We start from the raw sequence: 20,843 nt of genomic DNA on the forward strand, positions 1-20,843 counted from the left end.
AATGGAAGCTGGCAAGGTATATAAGAATACAAGTGTGTGTGTGTGTATGTATATATATAGTGAATAGGTGAATAAGTTGATGGGTACATGGCAATTTAGGAATGGTAGTTCTCATTTTAATTTCAGGGGCAAGACTATTAGGCGGTTAGGTTAGTACTTCACGTGCACAACTTGTACTGGTCGAAGCAAAATGCAAGCTCTAGGTAAAAGAATCTTAGAGGCACATTGTTTGCTTGTTCTTTTTAAATTCATGGTGGTTGAAAAATAATTTTGGTAAACCTTGTACGAAAGAGGGTCCAGTGTTATTAAAAGAAGAAAAAAATGTAGTTTTTACCGCGAAAATATCTGTCGTTTTATTAAGATAAATAAGTTATTTTTTATTTTAAACACAAGTGAACTTATACAAATTGATTAACTTAATGTATTTTTGTTTATTTTTCCGTAAAAAAAATTCTTTGAATCCGATCATATTTTTTATTGTCGTTGTGGTTATGATTTTAATTATGGAAAAAGTGTGTCATTTTAAAGGAGGTAAAGTTACGTCATTTTAAGATTGTAACATCCTGAGCGCTGACGAGGTCGGGGAGTGATCGCCGGTGCAAAGAGGCACGGACAAGGAGCGTCTCCTGACAGGCTTCCAGCGGGGGATTACATGCATGAATGAATCGAATCGACACCCGAAAGAGAGGGATTCCAAAGGCTGTGCAGGTATGAGACTGCACAGTTTGGGATAATTTATAAGAATTAATTGGTACTACCTATGCTAACAAGATGCATCTGCTTTTCGGTAGCCCGGATCGGAAGAACTCCACAGTTAAGCGTACTTGACTTGGAGCAATTCCAGGATGGGTGACCTCCTAAGAAGTTTTCCCGAGATGTATGCGAGTGAGGAAAAAACATACTGAAAAGTCTCGTGTTAGTATGAGGGAATAGTCATTGATTCTTGAAGTGCCCGAGCGTTACAAAGATAGAGAAAGAGATAGATAAAGGAGGAGAGAGTGGACAAAAAAATATAAAGGTGTGGGTCTCACCTCTTTGTGAGAGTGAAACGACATAAGTTATGTCATTTTAAAGGACAAAAACTTTTCTCTTTAATTATACTAAAATTCATAATTCCTTTTCTTTGTAAGTGTTTTATTTCTTAAATAATAAGAAAGGTCGAAATTGCAAAATAAATGTATAGTATTAGTTTTCTATTGTACTAAATGTATATAATTATTTCTTTGTAAGTTTTCTTATTTCTAAAACAATAAGTAAGGTTAAAACTACAAAATAAATATGTAGGACATAGTTTTCTGTTCTAATGTATTATGTAATTTTTTAAAAAATATTATATTAAATTACCTCAATTCTTCAATATATCGTTCTATAAAATTAGACCTTATCGCACTACTAGAAAAGTCATTATTTTTTACGGAAAAAAATTCCGTAGAAATTACTGACGGAATTTTCAACAGAAGTTGTTTATCGTTGAATTTTTTGACGGAAAAAAGATTCCGTAAAAAACTTTCGACAGAAAATTGATTCTGTCGAAACTTTTTCGACGGAAAATGGATTTCATCGAAGATATTCGACAAAAAATGAATTCCGTCGAAAACGGATGAATAAAATAAATTGGAAAAAAAATTGTTTTTGTGAAGGTTTTCGACGGAAAATGGATTCCGTAAAATATTTTTGACGAAAAATGAATTCCGTCGAAAACGGATGGATAAAATAAATTGGAAAAGAAATTGATATTGTGAAGTTTTTCGACGGAAAATGGATTTCGTCGAAGTTTTTTGACGGAAAATGAATTCAGTCGAAAACGGATGAATAAAATAAATTGGAAAATAAATTGTTTTTGAGAAGTTTTTCGACGGAAAATGGATTCCGTCGAAGATTTTTGACGGAAAATAAATTCCGTCAAAAATGGATGAATAAAATAAATTGGAAAAGAAATTGATTTTGTGAAGGTTTTCAACGGAAAAAGAATTCCGTCGAAAACGGATGAATAAAATAAATTGAAAAAGAAATTGATTTTGTGAAGGTTTTCGACGGAAAATGGTTTTCGTCGAAGATTTTTGACGGAAATGAATTCCGTCGAAAACAGATGAATAAAATAAATCGGAAAAGAAATTGATTTTGTGAAGTTTTTCGATGGAAAATGATTTTCGTCGAAGAATTTGACGGAAAACGAATTCCGTCGAAAACGGATGAATAAAATAAATTGAAAAAGAGATTGATTTTGTGAAGGTTTTCGACGGAAAATGGATTTCGTCGAAGATATTCGACGGAAAATGAATTTCGTCGAAAACGGATTAAGAAAATAATTTGAAAAGAAATTAATTTTGTGAAGGTTTTCGACGGAAAATGGATTCCGTCGAAGTTTTTGGACGGAAAATGAATTCCGTCGAAAACGGATGAATAAAATAAATGGGAAAAAAATTGATTTTGTGAAGTTTTTCGACGGAAAATGGATTCCGTCGAAAACAGATGAATAAAATAAAGAGTAAATACCCTATTTGGTCCTCAGCAAATTTCACGAAGCCCGCTTTAGTCCCTAGCAAATAAAAAGGCCCATCGTGGTCCCTAAAAAATTCGAAATGGACCCATTTTAGTCCTTTTGGGGACTAATATGGGTCTTTCTTAAATTTGTGAGGGATCTCGATTTTAACTAAATGGGTCCATTTTGAATTTTTTAGCGACCACGATGGGCCTTTTTATTTTCTAGGGACTAAAGAGGGCATTGTGAAATTTATTGAGGACCAAAAAGGGTATTTATTTTAAAATAAATTGAAAAAGAAATTGATTTTGTGAAGGTTTTCGACGGAAAATGGATTCCGTCGAAGATTTTTGACGGAAAATGAATTCCGTCGAAAACAGATGAATAAAATAAATCGAAAAAGAAATTGATTTGTGAAGGTTTTCGTCGGAAAAATGGATTCCGTCGAAGATTTTTGACGGAAAATGAATTCCGTCGAAATCGGATGAATAAAATAAATTTTTAAACCATATATTTTTTTTTCACATTTCCCTCCACAGTTTCCATCTTCTCTCCTAAAGTTCACATTGTTAGTACATAGGTGTCCTAGAAACAATCTGAAAGTCAGATGGACCCATGTAGGTATAACAGTTTGATCATTCGATGAACCCAATTAGCTCTGAAAAAACAACGCATTGCTAGTGCTCTGTGCTGTCATTAGATAGATTGGGCCTAAAGGGCCCAAGCCCATTTATGTCAGTGGTTATGTTGGGCTTGATGGGTCGCACACAAACACCTTAAGTTGTCTTGAATTCTAGCATATGTGGTTCGGGAACAATAAGACATAATGAGCCTAAGTTGGAAAAGCTCACATATTGGGCCAAGAGAGGGTAGGTAGCATCGTGGGTCAAGTTGGACTTGATCCATGATGTAAACTAATTAATTTAAATGTTAAATCAATTAAATTAATTTAAATTCTAATTTTGAATTTAAAATTTGAATTTGATTTATTGAAGATGGAGAAAATAAAGGAAACCAATCAATTAGATTGATAGGAAACAAATCTTTAGGAAGATTATTAAAGTATTGGAATATCTTATTTTGATAATACATATTTAATTTATCTCAAATAAATTTGATTGTATATTTTACTTCCAAAACGACGTCGTTTTGGGATTGAAATATTAAAAAATTATAATTATAAAGACTATAATAACCCTAAAATAAATTAAAATTTCAAAATATCATGATTTTCGCCTCAAAACAACGTCGTATTGCGCTTACTGCAGATAAATTTTATCTGCGGTAACTGCAGAAAAAGCGAACCCTTTATTTATTTATGTTCAATTTATTATTTTATACTGCATAAGTATATACTAATATATATATATATATATATATATATATATATATATATATTATTTTAATATTTATTTATTACAATGTTATTTTATTATTTATTTACTTATTATTATTATTTAGTTGTATTATTGTTCTACATCAAAATTTATACGAGCTTTCGTCAATTTTTAGAAATCTATGCGTAAAATACACCATTAGCATTTTCACACGCCAATTCCTTCATATTTTGCCGTTTGAATATGCCACTTTATTTTGGGTCAATAAATTCAATATCAATCTTGAATTTAATGATAAATACAATTTATATGGAGTGAGATAATATTGATGAAAAAAAAATGGAACATATGACCATGATATTGGAAATTATGGGCTAGCAAGAATCATGGCCTAGATTATGTTGGCTAAGTTTTTAAACATAGATATGTGAATTTAATTATGGAAATTGCACTAATTTAAACGAAATCAATGGAATTTCTCTTGGAGTTGACTATAGCAACTTATGGAAATATTTTGTTTTTATCTGCAATTTAATGAAAATTAAAGTCCATAAAAAATCTTTTCAAAAAAAAATGTCTGTCAAATAAGAAATATAAAAATATTTAAAAATAATATTTAAAAGATAAAAATATTTAAAAATAATATTTAAAAGATAAAAAAAATATTTAAAAATAATATTTAAAAGATAAAAATAATATTTAAAAATAATATTTAAAATATAAAAATAATATTTAAAATATAAAAATAATATTTAAAATATAAAAATATTTAATTATATTGTATGTCTATTTCACAAATTGCATTCCGGATTACATTGTATGTCTATTTCACAAATTGTAAAAAATAAATGAAAAGAAATAGATTTATGGAATTTTCGACAGAATCTCAATTCCGTCAATTTTTTTGTAAAAAAATAAATAAAAACAAAATTATATTTCTGAAATGATATTTCCCACCGTTACTATTCTAATTTCCCCCCTTAATTTTCGTAGTCGTGGAAATTTTTCGACGCAAATAAATTCCGTCAAAAAATTTCGATGGAATCTCTAATTCCGTCGAAAAAGTTGTTAGCCATGAAGAGAAATTCGACGGTCTGAATTCCGTCAAAAATTCCGTCGAAAACTTCATTTTTGACGGAATTTTTCCGTCGAAAAAATGAACTTTTCAAGTAGTGTCGAGGGACTAACTTGTTAAGTAATGGTCACTTAACAGAATAAAACCAAACCTTTAATATCATCATCACATACAATTCTAAAGAATAAAAATAGGACTGGTACTGAGTTACAAGCTAGCCTCGAATTTGAATCCTTAAATAAATAAATTAAGTTCAATTCATATACAATATTATTTATGTGATATACTTAGGATAAACAAATAATTTATTGCAAAATAAATAAAAAATTACAAATGCACAAGGAGGATCATTGATATACTTAATTTATTGATATACTTAGAATGTTGCTGCAGGAGGATTATTGAAAACAAAAACTCCTGAGGAAGCACTTGAACTATTAGAATCATTAGCATCTCAAGAATTTGACAATGTTCCTACTTCAGTTGCACCCAGAAGTTCAAGAATCATGAAGCTTGAAGGCGATGATGCACTCTTAGCCCAGAATGAACAAATGCTACAAATGCACCAGAAACAACAAGAACAATTAGATGCCCTTAATAAGAAATTTAATATTTCTCAAGTTTCTTCTGTTTCTAATGCTAACATTAAATGTGATATTTGTCAGGAGGCTCATGCAACTGAGGATTGTGAATACATCAGAAACACGGAAAAGCAACCAGCGGAGGTCAATGCACTCTGGTATGATCAAAAGAACTCGAACAATCCAGGAAGGAATCAATATAGTAATCAAGGGTGGAAGAATAATAATCAATACCCTGGGTTGAGTTACAAGTCAAACTACCACCTGAATCCTCCTGTGTCATTGCAACAACAACAACAACCTCCACAATCAGAGTGGGAAAAAGCATTTGCACAGCTGTCCAAGACCACCTCTGACTACATTCAGAATTCAAATTCCTTCAGAGAGGAGACAAGAGCCTCATTCCGGAATCAAGAAGCTTTGATCCGAAACTTGGAGACTCAAATTGGTCAGCTGTCAAGACAGTTCACTGAAAGGACTCAGGGCACTTTTCCAAGCAACACAGTTGTCAATCCAAGGGAGCATTGCAATGCTATCACCACTAGGAGTGAGACAGTGATTCAACCTATGGAAAAGCCACCAGTTGAAAAGAAGAAAGAAGCTGAACCTGAAGTTGAGAAAAAGAAAGAAGAAGATGCAGTAGAAGCTGAAAAATGCATTCCAGAGAAGAAGCTGTTCAAATGGGATAAAAAGAAAGCTCTGAACATGCAACCAAAAGCGGCAGACCCGTCTCCATATGCAAAAGTTCCATACCCTCAGCGGTTGAAACAAGAGGTCCAGAAACAACAATACACCAAATTTCTGGACATCTTCAAGAAGCTGCAAGTCAACATTCCTTTTGCCGAAGCTTTAGAGAACATGCCCAACTACGCAAGGTCCATGAAGGATCTATTATCAAGGAAGCGTAAGTTGCGGGAATGTGAGACAGTAAATCTGACGGAGGAATGTAATGCTATCAGCGAAAAGAAGTTACCTACCAAAGTCAAGGATCCAAGGAGCTTCAGCATTCCATGCACTATAGGCAAGATGGAAGTAGACAATGTTTTATGTGATCTTAGAGCTACCATCAATGTCATGCCACTCTCCATGATGGAAAAGATGGGGATAACCGAAGTGAAGCCCACAAAGACGATAGTGCAACTGGCTGACCGCTCTTCAAAGCAAGCTTATGGTATCATTGAGGACATATTGGTTAAGGTAGAAAAATTCATCATTCTTGTCAATTTTGTCATCCTTGACATTGAAGAAGATGCTTGCATTCCTATGATTTTTGGAAGACCCTTCTTGGCAACTTCAGGAGCACTGATTGATGTGCTAAAAGGCGAGCTGATATTACGGGTAGACAGAGAGCAAGTAACTTTCAAGTTCTTTGACAAAGAAGTCCCCTCATCTATAGCTCAACCGGAAGATCAAGTCTACTACATTGGTGTAAAGAAAGGTGAAGAAGAACATAATGAGGAGTCTTCTCGAGAAAGTAAGCCAAAAGTTAAGATGGAGAAGCCCAGTAGCAAAGGAAAGCATGTAAAAGTCAAGTTCAAAGTTCCTGAGACTACTTTACCTCATCCATAAGCAGAAGAACACTACGGTAGGACACAATTTATGGATGATGGAGCTTGGTTATCACCAAGATCATACTTTGAGCCACCATGAAAGTAAATCAGGTACGTCAGGCTCGTGACGTAAAACAAGCGCTAATGGGTAGGCAAACCCACACTTTACTGTTTTATTTTCATTATTTTATTTATTTTTACTTTGAATTAAATAAAAAGAAAAATACAAAAATATAGGAGAAGGTGTTGAGACTAATGACTGTCATTGAGTGAATTTTACAGGTGAAGAAAAGGGAACAAACAACAAGAGAGCAACTAGTTGTTCTTAATTCTCGACACAATTTCTTTTTAGATTTAAATTTGTTGCTGAGGACAACAACATTTAAATCTTGGAATGGGGAACGCGCAATTCATCTAACCACAATTGAATAAGCCGGATGAACTTCATGAGCATACACAGAATATCCGGCTAGAACAGGGAACTATCTCAAATCCCTTCTCTTTTGCTTTAGCTTATTTATTTATTTTTCTTGCATTTTAAATTTTGTTTTTCATGTTTAATTAGATAATTTTAATTTTTTTTGTTGAAAAACCCCAAGCCAAATTTTTTTGTGAAAATTCTGAAAAATTTAAAAGTTTCTCAGTGTTAATTGGAAAAATGGCTGGAAATTGAAATTAGTAATTGATTCAGAGCATGATGATGCACTTATACAATTTTTTAATGAGCATCAATGTAATGATTTTCATGATTCATTGAATATTCTCTCTTTAGTGATTGATTTTTTTAAGATAAAGAATAGGGGAATTACTGTGCATTCATAGCCGTGAGGTTTTGAGCCTATACAGAAAATTTTTATTGAGTGTGCATTCTACTGTTGAGATACTCTAGAACTTGCTTTGTTTCTTGATTGAAATGGTTTGTGATATATTTCGTAGAAATGATAGAGGCATGTTCTTTCTCTAACTAAATGGCCAAAAAACTAACCTTTATTGATATTCCTTAGTTAAGCTCCCTTGAGCCTAGACTTTTTATTCATGAAAAACCCTTGAATGTGAAAAGCCACTTCCCCAAATAAATCCTCACCTTAATAGAAGAATAATTTCAGATTTGAAGTAAGGAGTGGATACAAGTTATGGTTGCAAGGTTGTGATGTCTAGAAGTACAAGCAGAAAAGGGCAAAGCCCAAGAAAGAAAAGTTGGTTAGAACAAAGAAGAGCAAGAAAAAAGCTCAAAGAAAAGAAAGGAGAAGAAGTGAAAAAAGCAAAAAGTTCTTGGAAAGAAAACGTCAAAAGAGTAAAAGTTCTAAAGGAAGAAGAAGAAAAATGTACAAATGTACGAAACAAATTACACTTACTCCTTCCTTCAGAATCTGAATTTAATTCTTGAACTTAGTTCCAAAAATCTTTTCTTAACCAGGCCACATTATAACCCTATTGAAGACCTCTTGATCTGCTTAATTTATCTTAAGAACTATGGAGAGCCGAGAATATAAGCAAGCCTATGGTAGTGTTGATACAGTGGAATAAGAGTGAAACACCAACCCTCTAACAGTTGAGTGTGAGTGAATTAAAATCCTAGTGAGGGAGTGTTTCGGGAAATTTTCCTTATTCTTTATCTTAAGAAAGTTGTTGCATATTTTTACTGATGAATTATGAATTTTGTTGATTGATGCGTTAATTTTTAGAATCTGAATGCTCTGTGATCATGTCTCAGATTAAATCCTACCTATGAGCTCCATGCAATTGAAAGTCCTGATTAATTTCCTGAAAGTTTATTCTAGTGCATTGCTGAGGACATCAATGTTCAAATCTGGGAATGGTTGATAAACCCTTAGTTTACCATGTTTTTAGGCTTAATTCTGATTGATAAATGTTGTGAATTGCATGGAAATTAGGGTTTTATGTTGTAAAAGTCATAAGATAGGAAATTGAGCTGACGTTTTGATAATAATTGCATTTTTGAAGGTAAAACCACAAGAATTGGTGCTAAAAGTGCTAAAGAAATCATGACGAAGAAGTAGCGGCTTAATATGGATCAAAGGAAACCAACATATTACAATTCAAGGTCCAAACCAGGACGCTCAAGCGCACAAAGCACGCTCAAGCGCCCAAGATGACAAGATTTCAATTCGAAGAGCACGCTCAAGCGCCCAAATGGCCGCTTGAGCGCGCATGGGCAGAAACTCCAGCAATTTTCAGCAATTCAAGGTGCTCAAGCGCCCTGTATCGCGCTTGAGCGCCCAAACACGAACTAGACAGCAAGATTTGGCAAGATTCCGCTGAGATTTAATAAAAATTTGAGATTGTGACATCCAGAACTAAAACGGAAACAAATCAAGATGATTTCTGAGAAGATTGAAGCAAGATACAACGAAGATCTAAAACTCTAATTCATCAACCAAATCTCCAAGGTTTTGCATGAAAAAGGAAACAAAGATGAAATCAAATACAAATCTTGTATGGATTCATTGGAAGATTAGATGATGGATACAACTCCTGTGGTTATAAATAAGGAGCTTGGGAGCACAAACCAATACACAATTCCAGAGCATTACACCAAGACTGAAGGAGGAATCTTGTTGCGGAGCGTTGGAACACTGAGAAACCAAGTCAACATCACACCAATGGAGGCTTGGGGTTCTCTTTTCTTTATTATTTCTTTTCTTTTCAGTATGCTAGAGTAGTTTTTTATGTAGTTAAGGGTAGATGGAACCCAATTGAATCTTTATGTTTATGAATTAAATTGTCTCTGAATCCTGTTCTTTTTATAATTGAATAAATTATCTGTATTTAATGCTTTCTATGAGTTTTTTTCCTTATAGAATGATTTTGGGGAATTGTATGACAATAGGGATGTTGGTGCATGAACCTTGACTTGATAATTTATCATAATCCTTGTGATCTAGGAATAGGAATAGGAATAGACATAAGGTAATTATGCAATCTTGAAATTCTTGATCTTAATGCATGTTTTCTTGGGGAATAATCGGGGAACTAGAGTTCTTTCAAGATCGCATAGATTTAGGGTAACAAGGAATTGAGCCCTAATTAGCTTAGATAGAATTGATTGGCAATATATTAAGAAACGAATTCTTGGCTTTTTAATTCATAACATATTGAGGATATTGGGGGAAGTCGAAACCTTAACTACGCTATTCTTTAAATCTTAATCAAACATCATCTCATTCATTCTTTTAATTCTAGAATTTCATACTTGCATTGTTTTTAAATTTAGGTTCTTTGAACCACAATTTTCTTCATCTAAATTCACTATTCTCTCAAACCCAACCTTTGATCGTTCAACTAAAACGCAATTAGTGAACTAGTGCTTGAAATTTTGATCCTCGTAGGAACGATCTCGTACTCCGGTACACTTTATTACTTTCACGATCAGTGCACTTGTCGTGTCGCTATCAAATTTGCAAGAGACAACTAACTGAAATACCTCATAAAATAAGTAACAGTGAGTATCTAAAATCACGGAACTACAACATGTAGTCCGGACATAATCCTGATACATTATTACAGCTCAAATCTAAACTAAGATATAGTCAATCAATGTGGCATGGACAATCCCCATGCTCACCAAATAAGGCAACACAGCCGAACATAGTCTCAACAACAGCAACATAATAATAACAAGCTATTAGCATAGCATCAACAGATATAATCCAGCATCCAAACATGTCAGCAAATAAACAGCAATATCAGCTAAGCTTCGGCCTCCTGCCAACAGAGGTCTCAACCCCCGCATTACCTGAACTTGAAAATGGTGCCCCAAACGTGGGGTGAGATCTCTAAAAAGAAATCTCAGTAAGACAAGGGGTCCTCAAGGATCTTCCTCCCCAAGCTCACTTACATGTGCAAATATAAGTTCAAAAGCATTTATTCAATATAAGTTCCAAAATAGTGCAATGCAGCAGATAATCATATCATGTGTGTTCTAACAATTCTACTGATCAGAGAAGTGCAGGAATACGTCTATTACCCACACAATACCAGCCCATGTTGTATCAGCCCATGCTGCACACACCCCAAAGGACTACCTCATGGCTTCCCTTTAAGTCAAACACTACATAAATATCACACAGCAATTGCACTTAACAGCTCCATAGCATTTCAATAAACAATACATGAAAACCACATCATGCATATAAACCATCCCCCCATGGGAAATGGTGGAACCAACAATGGCTAAACCGATGACACGAAAGCTTACCTTGCAAGCTAACTATCCAAGCCAAGAGTCCACACAAGCTCAAAGCCCACAACACAGCTCAATCACAATCTGTTTATATAGTAATTCATCATTAATAACCATTACTCAAGGTTACATTAAGTGATGAAGTCTTTTTTACTCATTTTATGTTGTTTCTACAGGAGGTATTCGAATACTCCTCGATTAGTATTCGAATACTCCAGCTCTCCAGAAAGTATTCGATTACTTTCATTTAAGTATTCGAATACTACCAAGTATCTGAATACTTTCGCCCCAGTATCCGAATACCACAGTATTCGAATACCAAACCCCACTATATTCGAATACTTTCCAGTATTCGAATACTTCTTCAAAGGTATCCGAATACTTTTCTTCCCAGAAAAGTATTCCAATACTCTTGCAAGGGGTATTCGACTACCAGATTAAAACAACCGTTGCAAATCTTTATCAAATACTCTAAGATTTTACTATGTTAAACTAGACATCTCAAGCTTTCCAACGACATATCTTATGTCTCAATCAGAGTTGTATAACTCCGATTATGATTTTTGCAAAGTTCCTACAACAAGCTGAATTTCCAGCAATAGGGTCTCGACTTCAAACATACACTGAGAGAAATCCACTTATCCAATGTTAGCTTTACATAGGTCTAAACCTCACTCAATTTAGAGCTCTGTAGCTCAAGATATCACAATTTTACTAAATTAGGTCGCTGCTGTCTCGCGAAGTATTCGATTACTGCATTTTCCCAGAAAAGTATTCGAATACTGCCCGAAAAGTATTCGAATACTTCTTCGACAGAATGCAGAAAACTGAGTTTTAAAGGTAAAATCGACCTCCAATGATCCAAACTTGATCTGGAGTCCAAGAACTCCTTAAACAGGTGTTTATTAACATGATATGAACCCAGAAACACATTCCTTTTATCAAATGGTTCAAGTTATGATTTTTAATTGCTTAAACAAGCTTAAAACATCAAAATGACAAGAGTTATGATGAAGTATACCTCTAATGCACCACAAATCCGAAAATGAGGCACACAAGGGGTCCTCTACACAGCATATAGGTTCTGTTCCACCAAGACTACGAAAATCAATAACAAGCTTTGACCTTTCACCATCAAAATGGCTTCTTGAAGCCTCAAAGAACAAGAACAAGGCTCCCTCCACAAGACTCAACAACTCAGCCGTCAACCACCCAAAGGCAGCAACAAACACTCAAAAGGCTACACCACACTCCCTCACAATGCCCAACAAGACAGTGTTTACAACTCTAAAGAGGAAGAATCAAAGGAAATGTGAGACCTTGGGGAGATTCTAAATAGAAAACTCAAGTTTGAAAGGAGGAGAGGGTGGCTGATTGAGAGCTTCAGCAAGTGACTCACGTAGGATAAAATGTGGCCTAGGGTTTTGGGCCAAAGTGAGTATTTATAGCTCACTTAAAATTAAACACACAGTATTAACGAAAATAGCTACGCTTAGCATTTTAATCTCAAACTTTAGATTCTGAACCTACTCATTTTTCTAAGATTTATCATATTTTTATTTTATTTTTCAGAGCACCTTTCCGGTACGCACTTTTCCATAGCCAGTATCAGTTCTGACACCAGTTCTCATTATTTTGACTTGAAACTTGTTTTACAAGTCCTACATATTATTCTAGGAATATTCATGCACTTATTATAATTTTCTGGGATACTTTTTCGGTACGCATTTATACCGACTAGCAGAACCGGTATCTACACTTTTCGTCAGAAAAGTGACTTTCAACATTATTATTCACTTACTATAATTATTAAAGCCTCATAACAATTATTTACAAAAAAAAAGCCTCATAACAATTATTAGGGTCAATTATGGAATTATCTCATAATTATCTAATTAATTTCCTTGATTAGCGGTGCAGGTTCTTACAATCCAGGTCTTGGAGGACATGTTGAGAGCTTGCACTTATGTGCAAGGCTCAGCATGGGATAGGTACCTGCCATCGGTTGAGTTTGTGTGCATTTTTGTTTTCCTTGCTAGCCTGGGCATGGAACCCTACGAGGCGCTGTTTGGTAGGAGGTGTAGAACTCCTACCTGTTGGTTTGAGGTTGGAGATAAAGAGTTGTTTGGCATAGACCTTGTCCAATTTGCCACCAGCCGATTCAAATGTTCAGAGGAAAGCTGGAGCAGGCGCAGTATCGCCAGGAGAACTACGTTGATGATAAGCATCGTCCATGAAGTTCAGTAAGGGTGAGCACGTATTGTGAGACTTTCACTGTCACCGGTGTTGTTCGGGCACTCGGAGTGAGGAAGTTGAGCCCACGATTCATTGGGTCATACCAGTTATGTGGTAGAGTAGGACCTGTTGCCTACCGGTTTGCCTTACCTCCGAACTTGGCCAGCACCCACGACGCGTTTCACGTGTCTCAACTTCGCAAGTTTGTAGCGGATCCTTCGCACGTGGTGCAACCGGATCTTGTGGAGGTTCAGAAGAACCTATAGATCTTCCGTCGTACCACTCAAGTTTCTCGATCGTGGCAGAAGAAACTGAGGAGCGGGACCATTTCGATGGTCAAAGTACGATGAACGGGAAAAATCCACAAAGGGTAATTCTGAGAGCGAGAGGACGAGCTTCTCCGGACGTATCCCGAGCTTCGAGACAGGTATGTTTTCTGATTTTGAGGGCAAAATCCTAAAATAGTGGGGTGAATGTAAGAACCCGCACTGTTAATTAAGGAAGTTAATTAATTAATTATGTGAAATTAGGAAATAATTCCATAATTGACCCTAATAATTATCATGAGGCTTAAATAAATGTAGTAAGTGATTAAGAATGCTGAAAGTCGCTTTTCTGATGAAAAGTGCAGATACCGGTTCTGCTAGTCGGTATAAATGCGTACCGATAAAGTATCCCGAAAAATTATAATAAGTGCATGAATATTACTAGAATAATATATAGGACTTGTAAAACGAGTTTCAAGTTGAAATAATGAGAACTGGTGCCAGAATCTGATACTGGCTATGGAAAGCGCGTACCAGAAAGGTGCTGCGAAAAATAAAATAAAAATATGATAAATGCTAGAAAACTGAGTAGGTTCAGATTCCAAAGTTTGGGATTGAAATGCTAAGCGTAGCAATTAGCACTAATACTGTGTGCTTAAGTCTTAAAACACTATAAATACATTAGTTGGCCCAAAACCCTAGGCCATAGCATATTTCCTACGTGCTTGGGCGACTGAATTGCACTCTTGCACTGTTCCATTGCCATTTTCCCTTGTTCTTGACCAAAACTCAACCTTGTGACCATTTCTTGGTTGTTTCTTTGTGAGGGTGACAGGTAGCCTTTCTCTGGATGTCCAGTTGCTGTGTGTTGAGTTGAGGGCTGACCTTTGTTGTTTGGGTTATGGGAGCTTGGTGTTGGCATTTTGTTGCTTCAAGAAGCAACCTTTGGAGAGAAAGGACCTTGTGTGTGCACCATTTTCGTGTCCTTGGGTGTGCTGGGCTTTGGGAGCCTCAAGTGAGCTCCAAGAGCACCTTGTGCTTCTGTTTGAAGCTTGGGTAAGTTGTACCAACCATGATAGTGAGTTTTAATGCTTAAAAATGGAACCTTGATGCATGTTATGATCTAAAGTTGATAACTTGGGGTTGGGTAATGTTAAACACACCTTAAATCACATGTTTAAGCTTCTGTATGCATGAAATGAACTATCTTGGGGAAGGATATCTCGCGAAATGCAGAACTGCATTCTGCCGCGAAATATCCGGATATAGATATTCTGATATGGATATCCGGATATGATATCCGGATATTGATATCCGGATATAGGGTCTTGTGATATTCGCATATGGATATCCGGATATGATATTCAGATATGTGATATCCGGATATGGGGTCTTGATGAAGGTCATGTTGGAGGAGATGAGGGTTGGTCCTGCTGTTGGCCAGTATACTCCGCCACCACCTCCACCGCCACCGCCACCGCTGTAACATCCCGCATAATTGGAAAATTACATAACTTACAATTAGGGGTGTGAAGCATGCTTGAAATTCAAATTAAATTTATGTTTAGAGTGGAATTAATTTAAGTAGAAAAATTTAATTTGTTGCTATTATAAACGAGTATATGTGTATATTTTAAAAGATTCAAGGCACTAGTTAAAGAGGGATAGTATTACATTTAATTACAATATAGGTAGGAACCCTAATTACTAACGAGTGGGAACGTGAAATAATAATTAATATATATACATTTCATGTGATAAGTGAACCATTAGGAAGTTAATTAAAAGGCCTCTAAACTTCCCCCTAAGTCTTGTAAGGAAAGTTGTGAAAATAAGATTTTGGATGCACCTTGTGAAGGGTTGTAAATCGAGTTGGTGTGCATGGATGATTCCTTTGGACTTATGTTTGGTCAAGTCTTGCTTGTGTTGATAACTTTTATAGACAGCATGTTGTGAGTCTTTTGCGCACCCAAGCATTGTAAGAAATGATATGTTAAATAAAAATAGAAGCACACTAGTTATTGGCTTGAAAACCGTAGATATATATAGCTGCATTATGGCTATGTTCCTGCTCACTGTTGATAAACTAAGCTTAAGACAGAAAATTAACTCAGTATTAAAAGCATGAAATTCGATTCGAACCTAGCTTTGCATGTACTAATAACATACGTAGACAGCATGAATTATGCCTCATCAGTGCCCTAAATCGTATAGGTAATGCTATGTAAAGGATACATTAGTAGCTTTTTGTGATGGTCATAAAAACCGAATTGCATACATAATAATTTATAGTCATAATACTAGTTAGTAATTGGCAGAATTAGAGTTATCGAGTCAGAAATTAAATTAGTGTTTGAAGCGCGGCATTTTGGTTAAAATCTTAGAATTTAAAACAGGAAAATTACTTGTGAATTATAGAGAATGATATTATAGAATCCTGATTTGGTATTGTGTGAATTAGGTGTTCAAGCCTCTAATAAAAGGGGGCTGATTTGGTAAGATTTTGGTTGGAATTTTAAAGTATCAGGTAAGTGTTCGGTGGATTACCCCTTTGTGACTATGAGTTTAATACTTGAATTTTTGATTTGTTGCTCTCGTGTCCTATTCTGATTCTTTTTGAAGGTATTGACAACTGGATTTGGATTATGAATTAATGGAAATTCTGTTTGGAAGTATTCGTACTTTGACTTGAAATTTGACTTGGTGAAACTCCGATTTTTGTGGAGATATATTCTGTTTAGAAGTTTGGTGTCATAGACATGTGAGCTATGATTTCTAATTATGAATTCTGATTATAAGCATGAACATCATAACTTTGCATTTGGTCATGCGTGTGTGAAGCAAAGCATAGCATCTCATGCATCCACATACATGCAGTCTTGACAACTGAAATAATTGATAAAAATATAAGCACTTGGTTGAGCACGCATCATATAGGCATCCCTCCGGTACCAGGGTATGGGACACTTAGCTTCAGTCTGCATAGGTCACAGTTGGAATTCCCTTTGATGGAGCCAAAATAGAATCTCCAATGTGTTAGTTAGTTAGTACGCGCACTGCAGTGCTATGAGCGTACATTATTCTAGCGTTATATACGCACTCTGATTAGTATTCTGGCGTTATATACGCACCCTGACTAGTACTCTAGCGTTATATACACAATTTGATTATATTTTGGGATCTGTTCTGGAACTATTTGATGATGTGACAATTTTAGAAATTCGGTATTTAAATTAACATTGTTGCATTGTTGGAATTTCTGCCACACTACTGGGATTTTTCTCACCCCTTCGGGGGCTCAATTTTTATAAATTGCAGGAAAATGAAGAAATATTTGATAAAGCATATCATTGGAAGTATTTGGTTGATGTTCTGCTGTTTGAGGATTACTGTGGTTTAGTCTCTGTCTCTGTTGGGTTAAATGCTGAAAAGTGGTATAAAATGTAATGTTATGAAGATTAGCAAATTTAGTTTAGGATTTGGATTCTGAAATTTTTTGATTAAGCATTGCTGAATTATGAAATTATGTTTCTGCATGATATCCTGAGAACCATGTATGATGTTATTGTTGTTCCGACATCAGGCCTAAGCTAGTTTTGTTTTCTATGCGTTGAATATGATTTAATTGAGTAAAAGCATGAAAACTTTTGAAGATTTCCATGTTATGATGTATATTCTATTTTGGAAAGAGTTGTAGCATGACTTTTTATATTTCGTCTGAAACCTACTTGATTCTGGAATTTAAGTTGTCAAAATAAATTCTGCTGTAATTAAATTCGGATTTTTGAACTGTTTTAGCGAGCACTTTGCGAGTTCTCGTTCTGGGGCTACAGACCTCCGAATGAGGTATAATTTGTATGTATGTAAAGCCCCAGTTGTCTATTTTCAAATTATATGAAGTTTATGTCAAAATCTTGTAAACCCGATTTATTATGATTTTTGCAAGTCAGGAGGTTTTTGGAGAAATACACTGATTTAATGAGTACCTTGCGAGTTTTGTTTCTGGGGCTACAGACCTCCGTTTGGGATATATTTATATGCATATGAAGCCCCAGTTGTCTAGTTTCCGATTATATAAGATTTATGTCAAAATTCTGAAACCTTGATTTTTGGTGATTTTTATAAGACATGCAGGTTTTTCAGAAAATTTACATTCCAGCATAATATAATTTATGTCAAGAACTTGAAAGTTTGATTTTATATGCTTTTGTGAGACTGGCTGTTTTCAGGAAAAATCAGAGTTGCGCAGCGAAAGTTTTTCTATAAAATTTACTTCCTGTCTCTATTTTACAAAGTCAGTTTTCCATGCAAGATTTTAATTGTTAACATAAAAATGTTTTTACGGAATAAGAATTTTATACGATAATGTTGCGACTCTAATCGATTTTAGCAGACACTTCCCTTAGATGCATACAATGGAGGGTGTCATAGCCGTTGCCTCCACCTAGTGTTCAGGACGAGAGCCCGAGTCACATTGGTAGTGCTACTCATGTCACTGGGGTTATGGAACCCTTTATGGAGCCTGCTGAGGACCGTGACGTGATCAACCATAGGCTGAATGCTTTCCGTAAGCATAAGCTGCCTGCTTTTGATGGGTCTTATGATCCTATTGCTACTGCAAGATGGCTACAGGCGCTGGACAAGATCTTTCGGGTCATGCAGTGTATTGACCTGCAGAAGCTGATGTTTGCAACATATATGTTGGAGGGCGATGCCCACGAGTGGTGGATGAACACCTCTCACGCCTTTGAGATGCAGGGTCATGTTATGAGATGGCCATTCTTCGAGGATTGCTTTCTGGGCCGGTACTTGACGTATGATGCATAGGAGAGGAAGCAGGGGGAGTTTGACAGGTTGGTGCAGGACTCTCTGTCTATTGATGAGTACCTGGCAAGTTCAATGAGCTGGTTAAGTTCGCTCACTTTCGGATGGAGAGGCCTACTCCGATCTTCTTGGCTGATAAGTTCCGCAGGAAACTTAATGAGGATATTGCTGGTTACCTCGCTGGTTCTGCTTCGAGAGACGTTGGGACACTGGTGCATCAGTGTCAGGACATCGAGGACTTCTGCAACTCGAGTAAGGCCAAGAGGGCCAAGATTATTGAGACGAAGGGAACAAGTAGTTCCACTTCCGGGAACAAGTAGTTCCACTTCCTGGAAGGGACAGGAAGTTTGGTCCGAAAGGAAAGGGAAAGCAGTTTGCGACTAGACAGGCGCTTGTGTTAGTATTAAGGGGTCCTAGAGACAATCTTATGATTAAATAAGGACATAGATGTAGACCTTTGTATTGTCGCAAATAAATAAAAGCATTCTTTATCCTGTTTCATATTTTGTCTCGATATTACTGTTAACTGGATAAACCCCTTGGAATAAAATAGGTATCTCTTGAGTATCTGTGATGAGATCACGATCATGAGGATTCAAGGATATTGGATGTTTATTCATAATTTTATGTTCCTAGTCTAGAGACACTGAGAATGGGGATCAGTGATCTCGGGTAAGACTAGCACGACTTATCTACTTGTATTCGGATGCAAGGTAAAGACCTCATGAGCTACAGATATGGAGATGTCTTAGCTAAAGTCGTGGGTGAATCTATAACGGTATAGCTCGCACTGAACAGACCCACAAAAGAGACTCTATTAGGAAATCTCACAGAGAGTATCATTAGAGTAGTCTCTTTATATTTGGGTATGTCTTTCCTTAGACCAGAAGTTATTACCTAGACTGTGTTCTAGAAGGCATGCTTTGACTGTATACCTCGTCTGCCTGAAACATGGAGACTCATAGGTATACTGTTGGGCTTGTCCTGAAAGAGCACAGGGCTAGGGTGATAAGCTGAAGGAATTCGTCAGATCTCTGTGAGAGATTAGGTTATCTGTAAACCGCAGAAATCGGGATGACATTTACAGGCACTCGGGAATCTATGCATAGTAAAAGAGATCATGAGATGATCTGCCTAGAGTCAGTAAATTGAAGATTCCCTATTTCGAATAAAGCTTACCCTAAACCGCAAGGGTTGATACGTTTCCATACCCTAGGTTTTATGGGAAGGTAACCGAGACGAAAGGAAATACATACGGCAACCAAATATGTGTAATAGGATGATTATGTCATTAACCTAACTAGCTCTGGGGCAACAAAGCATTGCTAGTGCTCTGTGTTGTCATTAAATGGGTTGTGGGCTTATTGGGCCCAAGCCCATTCATGTCAGTGGCTATGTTGGGCCTAATGGGTCACACACTAACACCTTATTGTCATGACAATATAGCATTAAAGGTATTGGGCCTAATAATGGTTGTTAGCCCAAGAAGAAGTTTGGAAGCCCACCAAAAGGAAAAAAGGGCGCATGGTTAGTTAATGGGCTTGGATGGTCTAAGACATTACTAATTAATTTAATTAGTTAAATTAATTATCAAATGTTTAAATTTTGAATTTTGTATTTGAAATTTGAAATTTGAATTTTGAATTTGAATTTTGAAATTCGAATTTTGAATTTGAAATTTGAAATTTGAAATTTGAAATTTTGAATTTTGAATTTGAAATTTGAATTTGAATTTGGAATTTGAATTTGAATTTAAAATTTAAATATTTGAACGTTTGAATTCAAATGTTTGAATTCGAATTTGAATTGGCTATGAAAAGTTGTTTCATAACAAAAGGATAAGATAAGATCTTGTTGGAACAAATCCCAAATATCAAGAGGAGATCTTTGAGAATCTTCTAGTGAGGATATGGGGCGCTAATTTAGGTATCTAATGATGGTCATAGGATCAACCAAATGAGCTCCAGTTAGATTTGGTTTGTTGAGAGAATAAGTGAGACAGTTGGTTCAAGTTTGAATGCAACTGTTCAATGTATCTGGACTGTTATGAGGCCAAGTGGGGCGCACCATATGGTTGGCCATATGATGGTTGTTGATTCAGATTCTTGTTGAGATATTCACTTGATATCATGAGGATGTGAGAGGAGGTTGTTGACAAGATTTGAATTTTGCAACAACTCCACTCATCCCCCTAGTGTGCGCTATATATAGGGCCTTATTTGAGTGAAGAAAATTAGATTTTTAATTAACTCATTCTCTCATCTCCTTATGGGTTCCTTTTGAGGTTTT

General features: G+C 35.7%; 1 protein-coding gene across 1 annotated transcript; it reads left to right on the forward strand.

Annotated features, from left to right (window-relative positions):
* The first annotated feature begins 1 nt into the window (after window position 1).
* On the forward strand, window positions 2–7,044 carry LOC133298680 (uncharacterized). Its single transcript, XM_061498007.1, has 3 exons — window positions 2–16; window positions 5,275–5,484; window positions 5,560–7,044. The coding sequence occupies exons 1-3, from the start codon at window positions 2–4 to the stop codon at window positions 7,042–7,044; spliced, it is 1,710 nt and encodes a 569-aa protein (XP_061353991.1).
* The last annotated feature ends 13,799 nt before the right edge of the window (window positions 7,045–20,843 follow it).

Source organism: Gastrolobium bilobum, unplaced genomic scaffold (genome assembly GCF_033153095.1).
Source record: "Gastrolobium bilobum isolate Gb01-03AN ecotype WA unplaced genomic scaffold, APGP_CSIRO_Gbil_v1 utg9460, whole genome shotgun sequence".
Taxonomy (NCBI): Eukaryota; Viridiplantae; Streptophyta; class Magnoliopsida; order Fabales; family Fabaceae; genus Gastrolobium; species Gastrolobium bilobum.